The following is a 19,533-nucleotide window of genomic DNA, read 5'->3' as shown; positions in this document are numbered from 1 at the left end:
TTCTTATAAACTTTTTTTAGAAGATTTTAGCTATAGTAATATAAAAGCAATTTATAGAAATCATTTTAAAAATCAAAACCTAAACTTAGTAACATTTTACAAAACAATTTTCCTTTTTTTTTCAACATACCAGGATTGTGGATGCGATCCAAAAGCTTCACAGAGCGTGCACTAACAACACCCCCAACATGCACAAGAAATCCAGGAGGAAATGCCGTCAAGGTAAAAAATGGAAATTCCTAGGGAAAATGGGGGTGGGGAGAAATTCAGTCAAAAATTTGTAAAGTTTCAATAACATCTACCAGTTATATTATTTATTCTGTCCACTGAAATCAGAAGCATGCCAGTTATAGATATATATTTTTAAAATATATTATGTAATTCATTTGTAAGTTAAGGCACTTAAGAGGCATAGCAGATAAGGAACACTGGACATCAAAAAGGTCTGAGTTCAAATTCTAATTCAGACACCATCTGTGTATCATTAGGCAAGTCACTTAAACCACTTTGGTCTTGACCTCAGTTTATTCATTTAAAAAAAATGAGGGGGTGAAAAGGAGAGAAGAAATAAAAGCACCTATTTCACAGTATTATAAGGATCTTATAATCTAAGTAAAGAACTACATAAACCTAACGTGACAAATTTTTATGTGTAACAATGTTTCCATGAGAAAATGCTTTCAGAGTTCATGAGATTTCAAGTATATATTTTACTCTCACAACAGTCCTAATAACAAAGGGCACCTTTAAATCCAAGCCATCTCTTATGACTTTGGACAAGGCCTTTAATAGACGTGATGGGTGAAGTGGGTCCCTGAAATGACAAATATATGGAAAATATATGGGAGAGACAGGAGTAAGAAGGATCAATAGGACCAAAATGGTGTGTTTGCTTTCTATGTTTACTGAATAAGCAAGTACTTAATTTATCTCCTTTTCTGAAGATCATCGATCTGAAATTCAGCTTAGGATCAGAGTAAAATAAGGAAAAGGCTCTAAAGGTCAAAACAGAAATGCATTAATAAATCCATGCCATTTATTCACAAAGTACATGCAGCTTTTAAAACCCCAGGATTCAAACCCATAACAAAGGCCTGCTATTTTTTAACACCAATATTTTTTTAGTGATGTTTTATGGCTACAAGAACAAAAATATCAATTTCTAAAGATTTAAGAATTATGGGAAACCTAAATAGCAACAGAAAAAGGCATAATATAAAGGCTAAATAAAAGGCTACTATAGCATATAAGCAACAACAACAACAACAACAACAACAAAAAAAGGAAAAAGTAGTACTAAGAATACAGTCCATTTAGGTTGGAAAGAGCCATCTGTAGTGAGAGAGAACTATGAAGACTGAATGTGGATCAAAGACTAGTACTTTCACCTTTCTGTTGTTCTTGTTTTTTTCCCCTTTCTTGTGTTTTTTTTCCCCCTTTTGCATTATTTTTCTTGCTCAGCATAACAAATATAGAAATATGTTTAGAAGAACTGACCATATTTAACCCATACAGGATTGCTTGCTGTCTTGGGGAGGGTGAGGGGAAGGAGACGGAGAAAAATTTGGAAAGCAAGGTTTTGCAAAAGTGAATGCTGAAAACTATCTTTTCATGTATTTGGAAAAATAAAATATCATTTAAAAAACAAAACAAAAATATATGTATGACTATGTGTATGACTAGTTATAAAAACGAGGACAAAAAAAAAAAAAATGTGATGAACAGTTTTTATGCTTCATAAGTCTCCTACTCTAACCTTTCCTGCCCCCCCCTGCCATTTTGGGTAGTCCCCCATGGAATTTTAATATAACAACAATAACAACTAATATTTATATACCACTTTAATGTTTGCAAAATTATTTCACTGTTACCTCACTTAATCCTCAAAATAACCCTGCTAAGATTATTTTCATTTTACAAATGAGAAAACTGGCCCTGAGAGAGATTAAGTAAATTGCCATCGGTCACAAAGCTAGTAAATGTCTGAGGAAGGATCTGAAATTCCAGTACTTTATCCACTATTGCCTATTACAAGCTTAAATAAGAATAGCAGCTTAACTGGGCAGTATGGGTTAAAATCCACACTACTAGAGGGATTACTTGTATCCATTTGATTCCAAATACAGCAAAATACCAATACATCAAAAAAGGAAATTTAAGTATCACATTTTGTCAAAATCACATTTTACAGGTAGTTACAAATTAAAAAGTGGTTCCTAAATAATTTAAGAAATTAATAAGCCATGTTAAAGAGGTTATCATATAGTAAATCAAGGGTTCTTAACCCAAGATCATGGACCCTAAATTTCAATGGCTCCATGAACTGGATAAGGAATAACTTAAACCTTTATTTAATTTTTTTTTTTTTTTTTAACCAACCTCTACTTGAAACTGTATAATTCCTTCAAATATTTAAAAATATTATCCTGATAACAGGTCCACAGGTTTGAGCACACTACTAAAGAGGTCCATGACACAACCAAAAGATAAGCAAGAACCCCTTCGGTAGAGAAACTATTACTATTCGTTTAGGCTGCCCTTTTAAAAAATAACAAACAACCCAGTGTCTACATCTAAGAGGCAATGTAACATAATGGAAAAGGCAGTGGCCATAAAATCCTGAAGATGGACCTGGTTCTTCTCTCTGAAGAAAGCTGTGTGGCTTTAGCCATACAGAACCCATCCTATATTAACTTACCCTCATATTTAAGAACTTTTTTTTTTTAAACACTAAGTGAATGAGGAAGGTAGGTGGTTCAGTAGATAGAGCACCAACCCTGAAGTTAAGAATCCCTGAGTCCCTGAAATTGGAGTTGGAAAAAATAAAGAATTCACAGGAGATGCAGGGAAACAAAATTAGTGAATTAGAAAAGGTTAAAAAAACACAGGAAAGTAGGATTTCTGAATTGGAAAAGATAAAAAAGTCTCAAGAAAATAGAATTTCTGAATTGGAAAAAGAAAATAATTCTCAAAAAAAAAAAATTAGGGAAATGGAAAAAAATTCAATAGAGCAAAATAATTCATTTAAAAACGAAATTGGGCATTTACAAAAAGAACTAAAAACTGTGAAAGAAGAAAATAACTCCTTAAAAGTCAGGATGGAACAAATAGAAATGAATGATTCACAGAGAACCCAAGAATCAGTCAAACAAAACAAAAAAAATGAGAAGCTGGAGAACAACGTCAAATACTTACTGGGAAAATCTATAGACCTGGAAAATAGATCTAGGAGAGATAATCTGCGGATTATTGGACTTCCAGAAAACTATGACCAAAAAAAGAGCCTAGATTCTATTTTACAGGAAATTATCAAAGAGAACTGTCCAGAGATAATAGAAACAGAAGGGAAAGTAGATGTGGAAAGAATTCATCGAACTCCTTCTGAAATAGACCCTAAAAAAAGAACACCACGGAATATTGTGGCTAAGCTGCAGAATTACCACACAAAGGAGAAAATCCTGCAAGCAGCTAGAAAAAAACAATTTAAATACCAAGGTGCCACAATAAGGGTCACCCAAGATCTGGCTGCCTCCACATTAAAAGATAGAAGGGCCTGGAACCTGATATTCCGTAAGGCAAAAGATCAAGGACTGCAACCAAGAATGAACTACCCAGCTAAGTTTAGCATCTTTTTCCATGGAAGAAGATGGTCATTCAATGAAACAGAGGAATTCTATATGTTTCTAAGAAAAAAACCAGACTTAAACAAAAAATTTGATCTACATCCACAAGACTGAAGAGAAACAGAAAAAGGTACACAGAACCCTTGAGAACTGTAACTCTGTTGTGGGTATATAAAAAATACTCAAGGATAATTTGATTTTACTGATATAAAAGAAAAAAAGGGGGGTGTAGTAAAGGGAAGGAGGTCGGTTCAGAAAAAGGGGAAGGAGTGATAAAAAGAGGGAAACTACATCCCAGGAAGAGACATAGAAAATACACCATATCTGAGGGAACTTAGTGAGGGGGAGAATCATTGTGTGAATCTTACTCTCATCAGAAGAGGCTCAAAGAGTAAATAATTAACATATTTGTTTTTGAGAGAATTTTCTCTCACCTCATTAAAAGGGGGGAGAGGAAAAGGGAAAAGGAAAAGGAGAATAAGTGAAGGGACTTGGAGGGAGGGGGGAGGGATCCTAAAAAAAAAAAAAAAAAGAGGGAGGGTTGCGCGTCACAAGGGGGGTCTGTAAATTAAATATTGGGGAGGGGGATCAGGGGGGTCAAGGGAAAAAAGCATAATCTGGGGATAATACGATGGCAGGAAATACAGAATTAGTAATTTTAACTGTAAATGTAAATGGGATGAACGATCCCATCAAACGGAGACGGATAGTAGATTGGATCAAAAAGCAGAACCCTACAATATGTTGCCTACAGGAAACACACTTGAAGCAGGGAGATACATACAGAGTAAAGGTAAAAGGTTGGAACAGAGCCTATTATGCTTCAGGTAAAGCCAAAAAAGCAGGGGTAGCTATCCTTATCTCAGATCAAGCAAAAGCAGAAGTAGATCTCATTAAAAAAGATAAGGAAGGAAACTATATCCTGCTGAAAGGTAGCATAAATAATGAAGCCATATCAATACTAAACATATATGCACCAAGTGGTATAGTATCTAACTTTCTAAAGGAAAAGTTAAGAGAACTGCAAGAAGAAATAGACAGTAAAACTATAATAGTGGGAGATCTCAACCTTGCACTCTCAGATTTAGACAAATCAAACCACAAAACAAACAAGAAAGAAATTAAAAAAGTAAATAGAACATTAGAAAAACTAGGTATGATAGACCTTTGGAGAAAACTGAATGGCAATAGGAAGGAATATACTTTCTTCTCAGCAGTTCATGGATCCTATACAAAAATTGACCATATACTAGGACATAAAGATCTCAAAATTAAATGTAGGAAGGCAGAAATAATAAATGCCTTCTTCTCAGATCACAATGCAATAAAAGCTACATTCAGTAAAAAGTTAGGGGTAAATAGACCAAAAAGTAATTGGAAACTGAATAATCTCATCTTAAAGAATGACTGGGTGAAAGAGCAAATTATAGAAACAATTAACAATTTCACCCAAGATAATGATAATGATGAGACATCATATCAAAATCTTTGGGATGCAGCTAAAGCGGTAATAAGGGGAAATTTTATATCTTTAGAGGCTTATTTGAAGAAAATTGAGAAAGAGAAGATTAACGAATTGGGCTTACAACTTAAAAGGCTAGAAAAAGACCAAATTATAAACCCCCAACCAAAAATTAAACTCGAAATACAAAAATTAAAAGGAGAAATCAATAAAATTGAAAGTAAAAAAACTATTGAATTAATAAATAAAACCAAGAGTTGGTTTTATGAAAAAGCCAATAAAATAGATAAACCTTTGGTAAATTTGATCAAAAAAAAGAAAGAGGAAAATCAAATTGATAGTCTTACAAATGAAAAGGGGGATCTTTCCACCAATGAAGAGGAAATTAGAGAAATAATAAGGAGTTACTTTGCCCAACTTTATGCCAATAAATTTGATAACTTAAGTGAAATGGATGACTTCCTCCAAAAATATAGGCTCCCTAGATTAACAGAGGAGGAGATAAATTGCTTAAATAGTCCCATTTCAGAAAAAGAAATAGAACAAGCTATTAATCAACTCCCCAGGAAAAAATCCCCAGGGCCAGATGGATTCACATGTGAATTCTACCAAACATTTAAAGAACAATTAGCCCCAATGTTATATAAATTATTTGAAAAAATAGGGGATGAAGGAGTCCTACCAAATTCCTTTTATGACACAGACATGGTACTGATACCTAAACCTGGTAGATCGAAAACTGAGAAAGAAAATTATAGACCAATCTCCTTAATGAATATTGATGCTAAAATCTTAAATAAGATATTAGCAAAAAGACTTCAGAAAATCATCTCCAAGATAATACACTATGATCAAGTAGGATTTATTCCAGGAATGCAGGGCTGGTTTAATATTAGGAAAACTATATAATTGACCATATTAATAATCAAATTAATAAGAACCATATGATCATCTCAATAGATGCAGAAAAAGCATTTGACAAAATCCAACATCCATTCCTACTAAAAACTCTTGAGAGTATAGGAATAAATGGATTATTCCTTAGAATAATCAGGAGTATATATTTAAGACCGTCAGTAAGCATAATATGCAATAGAAATAAACTGCAACCTTTCCCAGTAAGATCAGGAGTGAAACAAGGTTGCCCACTATCACCATTACTATTCAATAGAGTACTAGAAACGCTAGCCTCGGCAATAAGAGCCGAGAAAGAGATTCAAGGAATTAGAGTAGGTAATGAGGAAATTAAACTATCACTTTTTGCAGATGACATGATGGTATACTTAGAGAACCCCAAAGACTCTGCTAAAAAGCTACTAGAAATAATTCAAAATTTCAGCAAAGTGGCAGGATACAAAATAAATCCACATAAATCCTCGGCATTTTTATATATCACTAACAAAATGCAACAGCAAGAGATACAAAGAGAAATTCCATTCCAAACAAATGTTGAGAGTATAAAATATTTGGGAATCCATCTACCAAAGAAAAGTCAGGAATTATATGAGAAAAATTACAAAACACTTGCCACAAAAATAAAATCAGATTTAAATAATTGGAAAGACATTCAGTGCTCTTGGATAGGCCGAGCGAATATAATAAAGATGACAATACTCCCCAAACTAATCTATTTATTTAGTGCTATACCAATCAGACTCCCAAGAAACTATTTTAATGACCTAGAAAAACTAACAACAAAATTCATATGGAAGAATAAAAGGTCGAGAATTGCAAGGGAACTAATGAAAAAAAACTCAGAGGAAGGTGGTCTAAGTGTACCTGATCTAAAGCTATATTATATAGCAGCAGTCACCAAAACCATTTGGTATTGGCTAAGAAATAGAATGGTGGATCAGTGGAACAGATTAGATACAAAGGACAAAAAAGGGTACATCTATAGCAATCTAATCTTTGACAAACCCAAAGATTCCAACATTAGGGATAAAAATTCATTATTCGGAAAAAACTGTTGGGAAAACTGGAAATTAGTATGGCAGAAATTAGATATGGATCCACACTTAACACCATATACCAAGATAAGATCAAAATGGGTCTATGATTTAGGCATAAAGAGGGAGATAATAAATAGATTAGAGGAAGAGAGGATAATCTACCTCTCAGACTTGTGGAGGAGGAAGGAATTTATGACCAGAGGAGAACTAGAGATCATTATTGATCACAAAATAGAAGATTTTGATTACATCAAACTAAAAAGTTTCTGTACAAATAATACTAATGCAAACAAGATTAGAAGGGAAGTAACAAATTGGGAAAATATTTTTAAAAACAAAGGTTCTGACAAAGGTCTCATTTCCAAAATATATAGAGAACTGACCATAATTTATAAGAAACCGAACCATTCTCCAATTGATAAATGGTCAAAGGATATGAACAGACAATTCTCAGAGGAAGAAATTGAAACTATATCCACTCACATGAAAGAGTGTTCCAAATCACTACTGATCAGAGAAATGCAAATTAAGACCACTCTGAGATACCACTACACACCTGTCAGATTGGCTAAGATGACAGGAACAAATAATGACAAATGTTGGAGGGGATGTGGGGAAATTGGGACACTAATACATTGCTGGTGGAGTTGTGAAAGAATCCAGCCATTCTGGAGAGCAATCTGGGATTATGCCCAAAAAGTTGTCAAGCTGTGCATGCCCTTTGACCCAGCAGCGCTACTACTGGGATTATGTCCCAAAGAAATACTAAAGAGCGGAAAGAGACATATATGTGCCAAAATGTTTGTGGCAGCTCTTTTTGTTGTAGCTAGAAACTGGAAGATGAATGGATGTCCATCAGTTGGAGAATGGTTGGGTAAATTGTGGTATATGAAAGTTATGGAATATTATTTCTCGGTAAGAGATGACCAGCGGGAGGAATGCAGAGAGGGTTGGAGAGACTTGAATCAACTGATGCTGAGTGAAATGAGCAGAACCAGAAGATCACTGTATACTTCAACAACAATGCTGTGTGGGGATGTGTTCTGATGGAAGTGGAAATCTTCAACATAAAGAAGATCCAACTCACTTCCAGTTGATCAATGATGGACAGAGGTAGATACACCCAGAGAAGAAACACTGGGAGGGGAATGTAAATTGTTAGCACTAATATCTGTCTGCCCAGGTTGCATGTACCTTCGGATTCTAATGTTTATTGTGCAACAAGAAAATGATATTCACACACATGTATTGTACTTAGACTATATTGTAACACATGTAAAATGTATGGTATTGCCTGTCGTCGGGGGGAGGGAATAGAGGGAGGGGGGGTAATTTGGAAAAATGAATACAAGGGATAATATTATAAAATATATATATATATATATAATAAAAAAAAAAAAAAAAATCCCTGAGTCCAAATTTGATCTCAGATGCTTAACACTTTCTAGCTGTGTGACCCTGGGCAAGTCACTTAACCCCAATTGTCTCAGGAAAAAAAAAATAAATAAAGCAAAAAATAAAATAAAATAAAATAAAACACTAAGTGAAGCTTCAATTTTTAAAGTGATATATATAATCTATAAATAACTACTGCTGTTGCTGCTGCTATTTTTTTAAAAATCATTTTTCAAGGTCTTAATAATACTAAAAGTTATTAGCACTTTAGTGTTCAAATGCTGGCAAAGTACTTTATATTTGTTAACATTTGAGTTCTTCAAAAACAAAAGTAAAAAGGACATCAGTAAGAGTGGTTAAGTTTAGCTCAACAAGCAAAAAGAAGACAAAAAAGTTATTCATCTACTCATGGGATGATCAAAATGTACCAATTAAAAGTGCTTGGTCAGACAAAACTACACAATCCTCTTAGATTATCTGTCCATAGAAGAAAAATTTGCATTTGGAATTTATAAAATAAACTTTTTCCCCCTGAATTGCTAGTTTTAAAAACTATCAAAATATATGTATACAAAGGAATCTTAATTTTCTTTTAAGAAGCACAGACTCCCCCATACCAAAATAACGTCAAAATGGGTACATGATTTTGGAATAAAGGGTGATGCTATAAGCAAAAGAACAAGGGATAGTTTACCTATCAGATCTGTGGAGAAGGGAGGAATTTATGGCCAAAGAGAATATTATGAAATGCTAAATAGACAATTTTGATCACATTAAATAATTTTTTTTGCATAAACAAAACCAATACAGCCAAGATTAGAAGGAAAGCAGAAATCTGGGGAAAAAAACTTTTACATCCAGTATTTTGGATAAAGGCTTATCTTCTAAAATATATAAAGAACTGAAATCACATTCATAAGAATACAAGCCATTTCCCCAATTCATAGTCAAGGATATGAAGACAATTTTCAGATAGAGAAATTAAAGCCATTTTCAGTCATATGAAAAAATAATCTAAATCACTATTGATTAGAGAAACGCAAATTAGAACAACTCTGAGGTACCATCTCACACCTCTCAGACTGGCTAAGATGACAGGAAAAAATAATGATAAATGTTGAAAGAGGATACGGGAAAATTGGGACACTAATGCATTGTTGGAGTATGAAATGATCCAACCATTCTGGAGAGCAATTTGGAACTATGTCCAAGGGCTATCAAACTATATATACCCTTTAATTCAGTAGTGTCTCTACTGGGTCTGTATCCCAAAGAAATTATAAAAAAGGGAAAGAGACCCACATGTGCAAAAATGTTTGATGCAGTTTGTTGTTGTTGTTGTTGTTTTGGTAATGGCAAAGAAGTGAAAAATGAGCAGATGCCCCTCAATTGGGGAATGGCTGAATAAATTAAGGTAAAAATAATGGAATATTATTGTTCTATTAAAAAAAAAAATGATGAGCAGGCTGATTTCAGAAAGGCCTGAAAAGATTTACATGAACTGATGCTGAGTGAAACAAGCCAAAGCAGAAAAACACTGTACACAGCAACAGCAAGATTGTGCGATGATCAACTATGACAAACTTGGTTCTTCTCAGGTGTTCAGTGACCCAAAGCAATCCCAATCAACTTTAGATGGAAAAAGCTATCCACATCCAGAGACAGAATTATGGAGACTGAATGTAAATCAACACATGCTATGTTCATTTTTTTTTTCCTTTTTCTTTTCTTTTTTTTTTTTCTCTCATGGTTTTCCCTTTTCTAATTTTTCTCTCCCAACTTGATTCATAAAGAAATATATTTTTAAAAAAATCAAATGTACATGCATAATAATTTTTTTACATATAACTAGGGGGAAATAGAAGCAGCACAGACTCAGAGTTTGAAGGGAATATCCAAAGTCAAGCAGCACAGCCTATATATGAACAAGAATCCTTTTTATAACAATTTTATCATTAGTCAATTAGTAAAGGTCTTTAACTAAGAGAAACACACTACCTTCTTAAGTAGACTATTCCAAGTTTGGATAATTCTAATTTTGTATCGAAATTTTGTTGGTTATGTATATTTTGCATGCTTCTGAATAAGTATTTAAGATTGACTCCTTTCTTAGTATTTCCTGTGAATTTCTAGGCACTCCTACTCTATATCTACTCTTCATGGTATTTAACTTAGAGAATATCTGTATTATGTGAAATGGACAAGAAGCAGAGTTTTGACAGTACATTAAAGGGCTATAATAAAGAGGCCTAAGTCTCAAAGACTTAGGTAAGGAGATATTAAGACAACTTCATGGAAGTAAACTATATCCTTTAAAATAAAATAAAAACCACGTGTCCTTATATCTACATAGTATCAAAAATAAAACTTGTATATTTCCATTCCATAGTTAATTATATGTTTAGGCTGCCAAAGTGAAATATTCATAATGATTATCCAAAAATGAACTTGCTCTAAAGAAAGCTATCATAAACAAGTTACCTATAGTACTGTATCAGACCAGGAGAGGGGCAGGGGAGAGAAAGAATAAGCATTTATAAAGTACCTACTTTGTGCCAGATATTATACTAAGAACTTTATAAAAGCTATCTCATTTTACACTCATAAAAACCCCATGATGTAGGTGCTATTATTGTCCCCATTTTACAACCAAGGAAACTGAGGCAATCAGAAGTTAAGTGACTTGCCTCAGGTCACACAACTTTTAGAATCTGAGGCTAAATTTGAACTCAGGTTTTCTTAACTCCAGCACTCTAACCATTCTATTATCTATCTATCTATAAGCAACAACAAAAATTTGGGAAGCAGCCAATATATGCTACACACAGAAAATAATTGCCTGATTTGGGGGAAAAGTGAGATGCTGACAGAAAACAACTATGTTGTTGGTAGTATAAATAGTCTATATGTATAGAATCTGAAGTTATTAAAAATGTAAAATACTGTCATCTTTTTTTTCCCCTTCTATTCTTGAAGTGCTTACATTTTTGGCACATGAAACAATAATCTATTATAAGATGCTGGGCAGAGAAACGATTAATTTTCTTTTCTCAAATAAAGATTTAAAGTATACTCCTTGCTCTATAAGGAGGAAAACAAGATATGAAGAGAAATAGGATTAAGGTGAATTCACAGCCATGAAGCAATTTAAAGTTCAAACAGAAAGGATTCAGACATGTATCTAGGTCTATGTGGAGACTATACTTCATGATTCAGTGGTTCTAGTTCTATATATTTCTTAAAACATGCCACATTAGCAACATAGCCAAAGGTAAAGGAAAAAAAACGCGTAAATAACTATCACTCAATCCATTACTTCACAGATTACTGGACTCTCTACATTTAGATTTCTTTACAGAGCCAGCCCTATTATACTGATTTAACAGAATCCAAAACAACACAGGTATATAGAATGTTTAGTTTTTATAGATTATGAATGAAATTATAATTTACAACATGGCAAATTTCTATCCCATGTGGACAATTCTATGGGCTTTAAGTCTGCTACAAGAATAAAAGTCAAAGTAATATTCATTGTATTTTTAAAGACAGATGTGAAGTTTTTGGCACAAATATGTTAAAGACATAATATTCATATAAAATTCCATTACATCAAAATCCAGGAGACTTCAAATTGTTGATTTATAATTATTATGGTTTCAGTGAAATCATATTTCTATTCTGAGGAAATTGGAGAGAAAAAGGATTCAAAAAGATGAGGTAGTGAATTAAATTTTGTTAAAAGTTTCTTTAATGCAATAACCAAAAGTAGGAGGTTGTCATGCATATACCTTTATTCTCTCATTTGCTGTCTCCTCTAAGATCTTAGGTCCTTTTATATGCTTCTTTTAGTGGACAGCTATAAAGTAGGTTATTCAGGTGGGATTAACTGACAAGTTTTAAATACAGAAGAGATGAACAATTGAAAGATATTTGTTACTTAATGATAAAGCACGACAGATGCTGCTCAGCTTTCAGTTGAGTTAATTTCTCTTTCCCTTGTTGCCACGAGGCAAACAAGACACACACAATCACAGGGAAAAGGACTGAGGAAAGAATTTGTCAACAAAAGCTCTTTTGATAATGCAGAATAGTTGAGGAATGCAGAATCCTTCTTATTTATTGGTATTTATCATAATAGAATTTTATATGTATTTTTAAATGCTGGCATAAAATAAAAAATGTAAGAAAAGTTTTTTTTAAATGCTTATAATTTTCAAAATAAAATTTTACATGATTGAATGCTAACTACAAGTGTTTTAAAAATAAATGAAATGAAATTTATTATCATGCATTAGATTAGTTAATGGGCCTTACAAGTACTATTAAATATATTAACATGGTTCATTATGAACAGGAAAAAAAACTAGTAACATTTCCAAAGGAAAAAGAAAAAGCTTAAACAAATTTTAAATAATCAAGATTAAAATTTTAAAGCTCTCAATCCAAAAACAAAAAGACTCTCACACATTTTTAGAAACATACCCGATTTCTACAGAACCTATGAGGCGATCCTCCCTTAGCAATGAAGTAACACAAAAAATGAAAAGAGAAAATCATCCAAAAACTTTAACTACTCATTTTTCCTGATATATTTCAATATATATTTAGTTTACAAAAAACGATATAGATGCCTAAATAATCTTATCAGTTAAATAATTATATTTAAAAAATCCAAATATGAAATTTGTGAATTCTTTATTATTTTCATAGGCTTGGCAATGGTAAAAAATAATCTAAGTAAATAAAATATAGGAACTACTTTTAACTACATGAACTATAAATGAAATGACTTGATATTTTCTACAATATTTGAAAAACAACTTAGAAAAAAACTTCTAAACATAGCATAAGCTTTTTTCATGATTATCTATATCATGATTATCTAGAATTAGATTCCAAGACAAAAATAAATAAATAAATAAATTGTTACATTCGATGGCCATTCCACATCAGTTTTATAGTACAAGAATATATATTTTAAGCATGATAAATTTTATCATGCTTAACTTCTATTATAAAACTCTTTAGAGGGACTCATGAAAACACTCTAAAAAATTTAAACATAAGGGAATAAAAATCACACCAATAAAAAATCTACATCACATTTTTTACATCATTAACAATGTAAGAACAATGAAATTGTCTTGAATTCCTTACCCTCTGCTCCAGCGCTGATTGAGTCTGCTGTCTTAAAAGAGCTTTAAATGGCCCCCCTTCTTTTCCAGCACTCCCACTGCCCATTCCTAAGAAATATCAGCATATAAATAATATCTATGGAAACAAACAACTTTCACAGAAAGAGAAAACTCTGGTGCAATTAATTTTGTTATAAGCCCCTCCCCTCCTGAATTATTTTGAAATGCACCAAGCAAAATAATCTATTTAAATTAGTATCATCAAAACAAATCATATGTAGTCAAATTCTTCATTTTGTTTGCTGAAGTTTTTCCTAACCAGAAATAGGTCTGTGATTTTTTGTTTTTTACAAAAGTCTGAATAAATATTGCATAATTTTAGATGATATCTAATTATAGAAATAACATTGAAGGGATGAATACTTGTACAAGGTTCTTCTTTTGAAAAAAAAATGAAAACTATGAATAAATGCCTACTTAAAGTAAATTACTTTCTATATACTGATTTTAAACATATAATCAATACCAATAACTTCCCACTTGACCTTAGGAAAAACATATAATCTCTCTAGCCATGTCAGTTTCCTATGTAAAAAAAGCAGCAGATTTGTTCATCCTTCTCCACTTTAAAACTCAGTTATTCTAAATAAACTTGATGCCAAAGAACTATATTTGTATATATTTACCTATATTTATATATAAAAGTCACAAGGAAATTCAATGACTGATTCAAAATATTCCACTGAATCCAAAAATTTAAGCTATTTCAAAATATTATCTAAAATCTAAATTGCAATCTACCATATCTTTATATCTAATGGTATTATATTTGTCAAAGTCCTCTCAAAGAACTCAACACAAAATAATAAGCTTAAAACCCAATTTGTATAATAAGAAAATCACAAATGGACATAGTTTTGAATGAAGGAACTGCATTTAGTAAACATTTACCTACATTTTAAAATCTTAATGTTGTTACTTTCCCTACCTTTTCTTCTTTTGATAATACCAATTCATTGAATCGGGGTAAAAGAATTATATTGTGAACATAAAAGTACAGGTGAAAAACAAGAATTTGACACACTATAGTTAACAATTCAATTCCATTCTACTCAAAGTTGACGTGTACAGTCAAGCTTAGTAAAATTTCCTATGTAAGAACTAGTATACTTATGTAAGAAGGAGTATATTTTTAGCTGTTCTTGGATAAGGAAACAAAGATTAGCATATGTATAGTCCCACTCTGGTGATTTTTTTCCCAGAAAAATCAACTGTTTTAACTCAGAAAATACTTTCTAGGGACTATACAATACTAACTACAGACACAAAATGAAGCTCTTTATACAAAGCATACTGAAAGCACAAAACAAAATGGATTCTTTAAAGGGAAAAAAAAAAAAAATACACCACCACCACGAAGGAATCTTAGCAGAATATTATAATGTTTATGCCAATGAAATGAAATAAGGGAAAGCGAAAATGAAAAGTATAGCCCTAATGAGGCAAACTAATTTGAACAAAATTAACTACATTTTTAAATGGCTGCTAACAACATGAAAACAGGGATCCAATAATATAAATGAAATTTATGTAAAGAGAAGTTCAAGTACATGAACCAAAGTTGGAATACTACTGACTGGAAAGCATGAAATTTATTCCTAGATCTTAATTTCTTGAAAAATAAAATTCTTAAACATATTTTTAAAAAATCTATGTGTGTGTATATATATATATATATATATGTAGATATATCTACACATATAAATATATGCTGTCAGCATCATTTTTCAAAAAGCTATTAAACATTTAATACCCATGAGTGAACTCAGTAAATATCTCATATAGGTTTTTTTTTCTTTTGTAAATAAAAAATAGATGCTCCATGTATAACACCCAATAATTCCTTATAAGACTACAATTATTTTATTTAACTGATTTAGAAAAAAAAAAAAAAAAGTAGGGGGAAAAAAGCTGTTATAGTTTGATCCTACCAGAAGCAGCCAGGAGCAACTCTTCACTGAAAGAAACACTTTTCCTCAGAACAACTGGGCTGATATGGCTAGAGTGATGAGGGGTAAGGCTAGATTCCGAGAGGAGACAGGACTTTTTAAGATGAGGGGAACCAGAAGAGAGAGAGGGGGAGCTGGGACACAGGAAAATCCTAGGCCCCTGTGGGTAAGGTGCTGTGGAGGAAAGTGATAGAGAAAAGATGTAGATTCAGAAGATGACCAGAAAAAGCAGGGTAAGGAAAGCAATGATGAAACAAAACATAACATTAAAAATGAATTTTTTAATGCAGACACATACAGCCACTTTATGAAAAGTTCCCATTAGGAAACAGTAATGCCAAGACCATAAAATGTCACAATGTAGATGAAAAGCATATTATACAGACTTTAAAATGAAAACACTTACTGTAAACTTAATTTAATAGGTTCTTAATACTCTTTAATATCTTAAGATTTCATATTATCTTAGCCTGTTTTACATTAATTGGAAAATATATTAAATTTAAATTTAAGCTACCTATATTTTTAAAGTTAAAATAGTTATTTAAAATGTATCAAATTTAAAATACATTTAAGGCCTAAACTTAGATGAGTTATAATTTTTATATGTGTCTGTGTGCACAAAACAAAATGTGCACACACACTAAAATAGTATATTTTAAGTGGAAAATACATTTTAAAATTTAAATGGATCTTTCATCAATTTGGCTATTCTCTCCATTTTAAGGGTTTTATTTGCTATTTATTAAACGACTAATAAATTACATTTCAATAAAATTAAGTTTGTAAGTGGTTTTCTGACTGAATTAAGTTAAGTAATGCTTTTCTTATGAATATTTAAAATACAATATATTTTTTTCCTTTCTGACAAAAATGTTACCAACCAATCTATTATCACAAAGATATGATTAAAGATCAAATTATATCCTATGAATCAAAACAACTATATACAATATTTTAGGCCTATCCTCCTCCAAAGACCAGAATAAAATATTTCACTATACTATAAGCTGACTATATAATAAAAAGCTAAGATAAAATCAACAGCATTCAGAAGCTTACCAATGAAAGGAATTATGGTCATAATTAGTAAATAATAGAAACTAACAAGTTAGAATTTTGGATTTTGAACCACTTGAGTTTTTGAGAAGGGAATGAAAAAGAAATTAAAACCTGCCCAAATGCAGGTGCTGACCTCTACGTAAAACAAAACAAAATAAAAACCTAAAAAAATTTACTTCCTCATTCAGCCATATTTCAATTTTGATTATCTTGTTCAATACAGAATAATAATCAGTTAATTTCTTACGTGGGCTGTAAGTAATTTACATGTAATATCAATTTCTATTTCTTTGAACATATTTTCTCCTTTTTTTATTTTTAGTTTCTTTACTTTTAAATTTAGAAATGCCTCAAATTAGTTCTGAAAGTATATAGAAATGAAATAAGCAGATAAAGTAGTAGGCAAAAAATTACTGTATTTTGCTCAATTTGTGGAGACAACTACCAAACATGTTCAACTATTAAGCTAATTCAATTATCCTCATTACTTTTTGTCCACCCCTGTAATTTGATCAGGTAGGGAGATGCTTATGTATTAACTGTCTTCATCAATTACCTGTTTGGACTTCTTACTCTTGGAAAGTTGTCAAATTTACACTATTAAGCCAGAAGCAGAACATAAACTCAGCTTTTTCAAACTTCAATGATAGCCCTTTATCAAATCTCACTAAGCTCCCTCTCTTCGTATCCATATAAATTAAGGAAAATATGGAGATAGTTATATTTAATTACATATTTAAATTTCAGGGACTACAGAGACTCAGGGAAAACTAAATAATTAAAGCATTAATTATATTGTCTATTTTAATTTGATATTTATAGAACTCAAAAACATAATGTTACTATTAAAAGCAATTAATAAGGTAACCCAATTGAAAAGCATATAGTACATTGTATTAACTTAAATTTAGGAACCTTCAAACTATACAAACAAAATATGTCTATATTAGTTTTAAGAAAAATACAAGTTCAAATAAATGTTTCTAGGAGTTTAGACAAAAGTGAATTACACAGATTTCACTGATTCTATTTAGTTATAAACTAAAGCATGAAAGGGAACTTAAAAGAAGGGAATTTAGGAATTAATTCATCAATTTTTAAGATAAGATCTTCTCTAGGCTACCCGAGCAGAATAAAACAGAGAAACCAGTCAATGTTTATAATTTATTTGTTCATATTATGACCTCAATTTCTCGTATATCTGAATTCTTAAGGTATTTTTTAAGCACAAGGATGGAGAACATAATTAAAACCTTAGTACATGAGTGAAGAATCTTAGGACTAACTAAATACACCATCCAGTTAGTTTAAATGGTTACAAATCCAGCAAACAAGAAATGTGGAATGGAAAAACTTCGATTAATTTTTTATAAATTAAATTCACTCTTTTTTTCCCCTTGAATTGTTATATTTACAGAGTAGAAAGAATTGCACACTGGTATCTACTACTTTCATTTCCTAACATTTAAAAAATTTCAGTTACTTCTAAAGAGACTGCCTTAAAGCTTATAAAATAATATCCACAAGGTCTGACCAATATGGTAAGAGTTTTTATAAAGAATGTATTACTGTAAGTATAGCAAATTTAGATTCAGAACACTGAGAGTGTCAGGGATTTGAGCTTCTACACAGACCTAGAAACTACATGAAATGGTGCTGTCTATAGTTCTAACCAATAGTAAAATTAATAGTAAAATAGTAATAATAAATATATTTTTAAGCCACTATCATCTTCACTAAGATTTTTATATTAAAATGCTATATATTTTAAAGCCTAATTTTAAAATTACTCTTTAGAGAACCATAATTCTTCATGACTTCAAGTCTTTGCTATTGGCAATTTTATTTATTTTAGAATAAAGGCAAAAATACCATAATCATATTTAATTTAAACTTTTATTAAACTACAATTTAAATTAATTTGTTAACTGTTTTAAATATGAGAAAACCTAAATAAATGTATGTACCTACTTGTTAAATTCTAAACTATTTATTATCAGACTGAATTATTTTTATCTGTAGCATGATGTAAAAATAAAAATCAGAAAACTCAGGCTTCTTTTCAAGTAAGCATCAAAACTGCCAAATCATGGTCTTCACAATTTGTGGTGTTTAACAATTTCATTTATTAACTCTGGCTTAGCTTAAAATAAAAAAATAAAAAAAAAAAAAGTAAAGCAAAACAAAAAACTCACAAGTCATTTCTTTACTCTTGAATCTCCCATGCTTATAAAGTTAGATTTGTTTTCAAGCAAAGAAGAGATTATTAAAATGTAGTAAGCCAAAATATTACAAGACAAAAACTATCTTTAAAAATATGGAATAAAATCTCATGGGAAAATATCCCAGATCAAAATGCAGTTTATAAAAATCCCAATGCCACAATTTCTTTTTTTTCCTCCAATTTCTCAAAGCATTTTTATGAGTTGATCTTTTTTTTTTTTTTTTTTTTGGTCCATCTTAGAGATGAAAGAAAAGAAAAACCAGATGATAACCACTCCACCACCTCTCCCTCCCACCAAAAAAAAAAAAAAATCTAGACAAATTTTGACAAAATAGCAGGGTAGAAAATGAATGGAAGGAGCAGGAAGCTTTTTGGAGGGTGGAGACAATAAGAATTCAGAAATATGCAAAAAATGATTACAATAAAAATGGTATTTTTCTACCTTACAAGATGGAACAAGCAAACTTCAAAAACTAATAATTATAAATCACTTATTAATGTGACACTACTATCCCAGAGAGGTATTGTTGGTGGAGACAATAAGAATTCAGAAATATGCAAAAAATGATTACAATAAAAATGGTATTTTTCTACCTTACAAGATGGAACAAGCAAACTTCAAAAACTAATAATTATAAATCACTTATTAATGTGACACTACTATCCCA

The 19,533-nt window shown here is 31.2% G+C and overlaps 1 protein-coding gene across 16 annotated transcripts in view; it reads right to left on the bottom strand.

Annotated features, from left to right (window-relative positions):
• Window positions 1-19,533, bottom strand: part of C2CD5 (C2 calcium dependent domain containing 5) — a 125,809-nt gene that overhangs the window by 68,312 nt on the left and 37,964 nt on the right. For 14 of the 16 annotated variants that reach the window (XM_074268849.1, XM_074268851.1, XM_074268835.1 and 11 more), the window contains 2 exons: window positions 13,593-13,678; window positions 131-239 (listed from right to left, as the gene is read on the bottom strand). In XM_074268849.1, the coding sequence (XP_074124950.1) occupies window positions 131-239; window positions 13,593-13,678 (195 nt within the window). Of the gene's footprint in view, window positions 1-130; window positions 240-12,917; window positions 12,951-13,592; window positions 13,679-15,561; window positions 15,754-19,533 lie in introns of all 16 variants that reach the window. The other 2 variants (XM_074268850.1, XM_074268848.1) reach the window with 2 other exon arrangements.

This window comes from Sminthopsis crassicaudata, chromosome 5 (genome assembly GCF_048593235.1).
Source record: "Sminthopsis crassicaudata isolate SCR6 chromosome 5, ASM4859323v1, whole genome shotgun sequence".
Lineage (NCBI taxonomy): Eukaryota > Metazoa > Chordata > Mammalia > Dasyuromorphia > Dasyuridae > Sminthopsis > Sminthopsis crassicaudata.
Note: the sequence above shows the minus strand (reverse complement) of the source record. Positions and strands in the feature narration are given on the sequence as shown.